This window comes from Triticum dicoccoides, chromosome 5A (assembly GCF_002162155.2).
Source record: "Triticum dicoccoides isolate Atlit2015 ecotype Zavitan chromosome 5A, WEW_v2.0, whole genome shotgun sequence".
NCBI lineage: Eukaryota > Viridiplantae > Streptophyta > Magnoliopsida > Poales > Poaceae > Triticum > Triticum dicoccoides.
In genome coordinates this window covers 600,108,350-600,117,055 of record NC_041388.1, presented here as the reverse complement: position 1 = coordinate 600,117,055, position 8,706 = coordinate 600,108,350, and the positions used below count along the sequence as shown (strand labels likewise).

At 50.1% G+C, this 8,706-nt stretch overlaps 1 protein-coding gene across 1 annotated transcript; it reads left to right on the top strand.

Moving 5' to 3' along the window:
- The first annotated feature begins 6,644 nt into the window (after positions 1-6,644).
- Positions 6,645-7,925, top strand: LOC119298024 (peroxidase 57-like). Its single transcript, XM_037575572.1, has 2 exons — positions 6,645-6,906; positions 6,982-7,925. Exons 1-2 carry the CDS (start codon positions 6,682-6,684, stop codon positions 7,738-7,740), a joined length of 984 nt encoding a protein of 327 aa, XP_037431469.1. The 5' UTR covers positions 6,645-6,681; the 3' UTR covers positions 7,741-7,925.
- The last annotated feature ends 781 nt before the right edge of the window (positions 7,926-8,706 follow it).

Genomic DNA, 8,706 nt, shown 5'->3' with positions numbered 1-8,706 from the left:
CTTCCCCGGCGGCGGCCCGTCCTTGACAAGCTTCTCACCGTCCAGCTTACCCCAGTGCACCTTTGCACGGGCAAGGGCCCGACGGGCACCTTCAATGCAGACGGAGCGCTTGATGACCTCGAGCCTTGGACAGGCCTCCACCAGCCGCCGCACCAGCCCGAAGTAGCTCCCAGGTAGGGCCTCTCCAGGCCACAGCCGAACTATGAAGCCCTTCATGGCCTGTTCGGCCGCCTTGTGGAGCTCGACCAGCTGTTTCAGCTGGTCGCTCAAGGGCACAGGGTGTCCGGCCTCAGCATACTGAGACCAGAACACCTTCTCCGTCGAGCTACCCTCTTCAGCTCAGTAGAATGCGGCGGCATCGGATACGCTGCGGGGAAGATCTGCGAATGCCCCTGGAGAACTCCGGATTCGGGTAAGTAACAAGTAGTTTACTTTTATATTTCTGCTTTGCATAAAGAATGCCTTACCCGCTGCTATCTTCTTCATCTCCTCCAACTCTTGGAGGGCCTTTTGGGCTTCGGCCTTGGCAGACTTGGCAGTCTCAAGGGCCGCCGCGATCTCGGACGCTTGGGTTTTTGACTCAAGCTCCAAACCCTCATGTTTTTTCATGAGAGCCTGAAGCTCTTGCTGCACCTCACCGACCTGAGCCCCAAGTTTCTCTCGCTCGGTGCGCTCCGCGGCCGTTTTCTTTTCGGCCTCGGACAACGCCTTCTTGAGGGTCGCCACCTCAGTCGTGGCCCCTATAATAAGCAGTGCAATCCTGTTATTTTTTGCAATCACGCCTCTCTATAGGCACTTTTTCTGTAAGGTATTTCCTACCTTCTTTTTCCTCGAGCTGCCGCTTGGCAAGGCCAAGCTCTTGCTCGGTCCGCTTGAGGTCCTGTTTCAGGACACCCACCTCCGCAGTCAGTGCGGCGGTGGATAGCAGCGAAGCCTGCACACGCATATTGACTCTTTATTGTTAGACTCTTGCGAAATTTACTAGATCCTCTATTCGGCTTTTCTTTCCGAACGCCAAACAGAGCATCAGGGGCTACTGTCTATGCGGTACTATTTTTATATATGTTTACTTACCTCAAAGCCTGTTAGAAGGCTAGCGCAAGCTTCAGTCAGTCCGCTCTTGGCGGACTGAACCTTCTGGATCACCATACTCATAATAGTATGGTGCTCCTCGTCGATGGAGGCGCCGTCAAGCACCTCAAGCAGATTGTCCGGCACCTCTGGTTGGATGGAGGCCGCCGGCTCACAAGGCTTTCTCCTCTTGGAAGGAGTTCACCTACCGCGGTCCGGAACTATTGAAGATTCCGGCGCGGTGTCCGGCACAAAGCCAGACTTGGAGCCCTGAGGGGTCTTGTCCCCTTTACTCCTGGGGTCCGGGAGGTCGCCTTGCGGCTCCTCCAGGACCACCTCCTCCTGCCCCGGAGCTTGTTGCGATGCCACTTCGGCATCGTCCGCAGTGCGGGGGGAGACAGCGGGCGGAACTGAGTTCACGTCCGATGAATCCAGGCAGCCGCTCGACGACTCGTTGAGTTCGGCCCGGGGCGGGCTGCATAATTATGTTCGACATTAGGGAAAGCTGAGCGATAAAGGAACGTCATGAGTTACTCTGATATCCGAATACTTACGATTTCGCCGGACGCTTGGCCCTATCTGGCCACTCCTCTTCGTCCTCTTCGGCGTCGGGGGAGTAGTTTGGCGGAGGGGTCTTCCTCTTCCTGGACCCTTCGGCCTCCCCTGTTGGGGCGGCCTTCCTTTTCTTTCCTCCCCCCGCTGGAGGGGGAGAGTTTTCTTCTTCCTCCTCCTCGTTCTCACGAGAGGAGAGCGTCTCGGACTCGTCGGATGACGAGTCCGACACCAGCACATTAGGGGCACTCTTTCGAGTCCCCGTGGCCTTCTTCTTCTTGGCCTTCTTCTCCGGCACCACATAAGGCGCCGGAACTAGCAGCTTCACTAGGAGAGCAGGGGCTGGGTCTTCGGGCAAGGGAGCCAGACAGTTAATCGATCCGGACTGCGCCTGCCAAGCCTGTCAAAGGTGAGGGAGTTTAGATCCCGCATAGAGTCAGACTATGAAAAAACTTAACATCCTGTAAAAGGTGAAAATAGCTTACCTCGCTAGCGTGACGCCGCGAGCTGTATCCACGGTCCTCGGAAGCGGATGTGGGAGCCTCGGCGCCTTTGGTTAGCACCTTCCAGACGTCTTCATACGTCGTGTCGAAGAGCCTGTTAAGGGTTTGGTGCTGCGCCGGGTCGAACTCCCACATATTAAAGTCCCGTTGTTGACACGGGAGGATCCGGCGGACGAGCATAACTTGGACTACATTGACGAGCTTGATCGGCTTTCTCACCAGGGACTGGACGCATGTCTGTAGTCCGGTCACCTCTTTTTCGTCGCCCCACGACAAGCCCGTCTCTTTCCAGGACATAAGCCGCGTGGGGGGTTCGGGTCGGAACTCGGGGGCTGCGATCCATTTCGGATTGCGCGGCTCGGTGATGTAAAACCACCACGATTGCCACCCCTTCAGGGTCTCCACGAAGGAGCCCTCGAGCCATAGGACGTTGGCCATCTTGCCCGCCATGGCGCCTCCGCACTCCGCCTGGCTGCCGCGCACCACCTTGGGCTTGACGTTGAAGGTCTTGAGCCAGAGGCCGAAATGGGGGCGGATGCGGAGGAAAGCCTCGCACATGACGATAAACACCGAGATGTTGAGGACGAAGTTCAGGGCCAGATCGTGGAAATCCAGGCCATAGTAAAACATGAGCCCCCGGACAAATGGGTGGAGTGGAAAACCCAGTCCACGGAGGAAGTGGGGAAGGAATACAACCCTCTCATGGGGCCTTGGGGTGGGGAGAAGCTGCCCCTCCTCGGGAAGTCGGTGCGCGATGTCTTTGGACAAGTATCCGGCCTTCCTTAGCTTTTTGACATGGCCCTCCGTGACGGAGGAGACCATCCACTTGCCTCCCGCTCCGGACATTGCTAGAGAAGGTTGAGGTGGGAAGTGCGGGCTTGGGCGCTGGAGCTCGAGTGCGCAGGAGATGGATAGGCAAAGGAGGAAGAAGGCGTAGGTAAAAAGGTGGATCCTTATCCCCTTATATGGGCGGATGCGGTTGTGCGTCCCCACCTACCTAGTAAAACTCGCTTGCCTCCCAAGCGCCATGATAAGTGGCGCGATTGGATTACCCACGTCCGTATTGATGAGAATCCCGTAAAGGGGGTACACGATCTCTGCTTTGGCAAGACGTGCCAAGGAAACCGCCTCGCAAAACATGCTGAGGTGGAAAAGTAAAAACGATTCGAGTAAAGGACTTGGCTGTAGTGTGATGATGCACTGCGGAATACGTCAGTAGATTTGATCTGTGTTAATATTATTCTCTCTATGGCAAAATGTGGAAACTTATTTTGCAGAGCCGGACATTACTCTTGGTGTTTACAATCTTCTATGAAGGACTTGGAGGAGGAACCCGCCTTGCAATGTCGAAGACAATTTGCGCGCCGGACTCATCGTCATTGAAGCCTGGTTCAGGGGCTACTGAGGGAGTCCTGGATTAGGGGGTGTTCAGGTAGCCGGACTATACCTTCAGCCGGACTCCTGGACTATGAAGATACAAGATTGAAGACTTCGTCCCGTGTCCGGATGGGACTTTCCTTGGCGTGGAAGGCAAGCTTGGCGATGCGGATATTCAAGATCTCCTACCATTGTAACCGACTCTGTGTAACCCTAACCCTATCCGGTGTCTATATAAACCGGAGGGTTGTAGTCCGTAGGCAATCAACTCCATATACAACAATCATACCATAGGCTAGCTTCTAGGGTTTAGCCTCCTTGATCTTGTGGTAGATCTACTCTTGTACTACCCATATCATCAATATTAATCAAGCAGGACGTAGGGTTTTACCTCCATCAAGAGGGCTCGAACCTGGGTAAAACATCGTGTTCCCTGCCTCCTGTTACCATCCGGCCTAGACGCACAGTTCGGGACCCACTACCCGAGATCCGCCGGTTTTGACACCGACAGTCACAATGTAGGACAAAAAGAACGACCAACCAATAGGAGTGAAAAAATCCCCGAAACACAACATAGTACAAAATGTAAAGGGTATGAGGAAAAAGAACCATATGATTTGTGAAGGCATGATGATTTGTTTACACAAGTTCAAACTATTAGCAAAAATTCTAAGTCTTGGTTGGAGAGGATGAGCACACCGCTTTGAAGACACAAAAGTGCTTGCCTTGTTCTCTTTGAGGTAGGTTACTCGGAACTCGCCCAATCACTCGGGGTATATTTTGTTGTGATCTTCAGACCGATAAAAACTTGTTTTTCAGCGATCCACACTTTGGATGCCCGCAGAATGATGCCTAATTGTGTGGAGAATGCCAAGTCCTCTAGAGTAAGGAAATCAAGCGATCAAGACCACTACTTATCAGTGATGCTCAACCACAACTTAGTTCTTGGCTCGAGTGGTTTCCCTAACTTAGCAATGGCCATGAAAACGGAGGAGGGGTGCTCTATGTAGCATGGGCAGAACGAAAATTGAGCAACCACCTGACTAGGTGGGGGTAGGGGGTATTGCCTTGCTGCTCCGGTGCGCTCCCATCAACGGGCTACCGACAGCTGGGACAACAGTTCAATTCGAACTGGTAGCGAACAGGTTCTGAAAAACCCGTGAAAACTTCAACAACAAGTTCCCCAACCCCCTGGCGAGAAAACTAACCCAAGTGACACGACAAACTCCTCTAATTCTTCAGAAGCATCTAATTAAGTCACTGGAGCTAGTAGGCTCGCCTGGAAGGAGATTTCCAAATCTTCAGTCTTTGAGTAGGAAGGGTTATGACTGAGCGCACAAAAAAAATTCAATTTTGGTTCACTTTTGACCCCCCCTAATAGTATGGTTTGCCTATCAATTCAATAAATAGTTAAAGAAACTAGCAAATAAAAGTTGCTCCTCGGCTTCCAAATCATAATCGGGCATTATGAAGACTTCAATGTTTCCTCAATATTTTAAGGGGTTGTAAACCTTCGGTTAAACCAAATCCCTAGGGACTTAACACATGTGTACACTCAATAAAACAAGGCACTAGATGCACTTACAGTTTTCTAGAAATTTCCCTAACCCCCCCCCACCATCAAAAGCCATGGAATCAAGCGTAGCCGATGAAAATTGAGTGCCACGTTGGAAACTTAGGCCTTCTTTGGTTTAGAGGAATCTTGTAGGAATTTCATAGGATAGGATTTCTATAGAAAAAATTCCTTTAGAGCTCTTTGGTTTGTAGGAATGGAATCCTATTCCTATGGAGGAATTCTTCCTATCATCCACATTTCATAGGAAAATAAACATTAATCTAGACTCAATGAAAAAAATCCTATGATGTGAATCAAAAGGCATCTTCTTTCTTATTCCTACTCATAGGATTTGAGATACATGTCATCTTAGGCCTCCTTTGGTTCATATGGTAGAAAAATTATAGGAATAAAAAAGTCATGGAAAATGAGATGACATGCATCTCAAATCCTATGCGTAGGAATAGGAAAGGAGATGTCCTTTGTTTCACATTATAGGATTTTTTTCCATTGAGTCTAGGCTAATGTTTATTTTCCTATGAAATATGGAGGATAAGAAGATTTCCTCCATAGGAATAGGATTCCATTCCTACAAACCAAAGATCGGGGAGGAGGTGGAGGACTTTGCCGGAGAGGAGGGTGGGCCAGATCTGCTTGAGGTGAGAGACACATTGGTGGGATTTGCAGCACAAAACGAAGATACTCCTGGTAAATATTATAGGACCCTGATAAGTGCCACACGTGTGGCACAGACACATGGTAACTCCAAACATATTTTAATTGTCAAGCATGACAACTTCTTTTCGGATGACAAGTTTCAGTTTTGTTTGTTTGTTTTTTTCTTTTTGAATGGCAACTTTAGAAGTAAAAAAGTGAAGGCCGTAGTGCTTCATGCCACACATGTGACACTTGTTATTTGAGAAATTATATCCCATTGACGAGTGGGTACCACACGTGGCAAAATTTGAAAGTTATCTTTTTTAGTGGCTCCGAGTGTAAAAGTTTACACATAGAGTGTGTAGCCTAAAATAAAAATAAAAATGGAGCGGCCTTCAAATCGATTTGAAGGCAACAATTTTGACTGACTCTACTAGAGTTGCTCTATTAGCTTGAGCCGACCGCTCCCTCGTGCATCGTAACAGCTCACATAACTGTACTGACCATTGTTCAAAAAAAAAAAACTGTACTGACCATCCACAATTCAACGCCAAACGACGACGTTGGGCGTGGTGGTAAGCTACACCCTACGCACGCCAAATCTAAATAAGCATATTTACATGAGTCATTCAGCAAAGAGACAGCATACCACGTCGGATGTCGTGGTTGGCTTCTTGCCAGCAAAACTTAGAATGCTTCGGAGGATCTGTAAAACAAATCCCAATCATTCGTGCAGGCACAGCGAGCACATGCCCACTTGCTTGGTTAAGATTTGAGAAAGAACGGAATCAAGGCATACGTGATCTCCATGACCGAACATCAGACAACTTCAAGGAGACCATGTCATCCACTAACCTATACTATAAATAGGAGAGAAACGAGCCATTTGCTTCTCACACCTCCATAGCCCAAGCACCAAGAGCTTAATCTATCACTCGCACCTAGCAATTAGCTAGCTAGGTAGCGATGGGGCACACAAGGGCAGCGGTGCTAGCGGTGGTGCTCGCCGTCACCGTGCTTGGGCTTGCCACCGATGGCCAGGCGCAGCTGCAGAGCGGGTTCTACACGGGCAAGTGCCGCGGGAGCGACGTGGAGGCGGTCGTCCAGGGTATCGTCCAGGCCCGCTTCGCCAGCAACAGCGACATTGTCGCCCACCTCCTACGCTTGCTGTTCCACGAGTGCGGTGTCAACGTATGTACTCCTACGTGCGCGCCATTAATTCTTCTACTCCACAGTAAGATCGCCTAACGTGTTTGACCTGCGTAGGGCTGCGACGGCGGGCTGCTCATCGACGGTTACAGCACAGAGAAGACGGCAAAGCCGAACCTGAGCGTCAAGGGCTACGAGCTCATCACTGCGATCAAGACGGAGCTCGAGAAGCGGTGCCCCGGCGTCGTATCCTGCTCCGACATCGAGGTCCTCGCAACCAGAGACGCCGTCGCCGCGTCCACGGGGCGAAGATACGCGGTGCGCACCGGGCGCAGGGACAGCCGGCGGTCCGTGGCCACCGACGTGAACCTTCCCGGGCCGGATGACACGGTCCCCAAGGCAGCCGCTTTCTTCCGCAACCTCGGCCTCACCTCGGACGACATGGTCGTTCTCCTGGGCGCGCACACCGTCGGCGTCACGCACTGCAGCATGATCAAGAGGAGCCGCCTGTACAGCTACGGCGGCAGGGCCGGAGCAACGGACCCGAGCATGGACCCCGACACCGCGGCCACGTACAAGAGATACCCGTGCCCCGACACGGCGTCGTCCGACAACACCGTCCTGTACCTCGACGACCGGGCCAGCGCGTCCAAGGTGGACAACAGCTTCTACAAGATGCTGCAGCAGCGCCGTGGCGTGCTCATGGTCGACCAGAACCTCTACAACGACAGCTCCACGCGGTGGATGGTCGACAGGCTCGCCAACACCGACCACTTCAACTGGCTCTTCCCGCAGGCCCTCGTCAAGCTGGGGGAGGTCAAGGTGCTTACCGCCACGCAGGGAGAGGTCCGCAGGGTCTGCAGCAGGTTCAACTGATGAGATCATCATCGTTTTCTGAGGAGACATCAATTAATGGTGTGCCTTTTGTGTTTATTTCGGGTCTGATTGGTGGTATTTTTTTTCTTCCCTTTTTTGGTTTTGGTCGGATTCATCTTGATGTACTTCGTTCTCTCCATTCATTTAATTTGTGTTCCACTGAACAATTTCTAATAACATGAACGACTGAGATCAACGGCAACATAATTGATATTATGCATATATAAGTACATTTCAGTCACATATCTCTACTATATAAAAGACTTAGCTAGTTGGTAATCATGGTTTTTTTTACCCAAACTTGGTAATCATGGTGCTTCTGACATCACTCACTTATGACCGTTTATCTGCATCTACCGCATGACTGGTAGTTGTGGTGTTGCAAGAGGCCCGTCACTCTGTTTCACATTTGCAGAAAATCCTTTGGTCTCTCGAGACCAGCCCCTTAGTGGACACACAACACACGGTCGCACAAGCTTCCTTCCGGTTGTGATATTTTCCATGTGTAGCAACATAGCAGCAGTTATTACAAATCATAATTGGTGAGGGAACTCTCAATGCAAATAGACATATAAAAGATGATCATACAAAACCATTCAATTTTGTTGGTACATAGGAACAATATCACATAGGACGGTTTTTGAGTGCTCGAGCTCATCTGCTCCTGTGGATGAACAGTAAAAAATTTAAAAATAGCAAACAAAATGAAAAGAAGTTAATTTTTTTGGCATGAAAGTTGAACAAGTTGTCTATATGCCTGCAAAATGTCATGACGATATGAAATGCGGACTGAAAAAATTGAATCTTTGAGAAACGTTCAAAATTTCGATTTTTGAGCATTGATTTTTTGTCCCGAGCTTCACCTATGTCATATGGTCATGAAAATTTGCACACACTGAAGGAAATATGCCCTAGAGGCAATAATAAAGTTGTTATTTATATTTCCTTATATCATGATAAATGTTT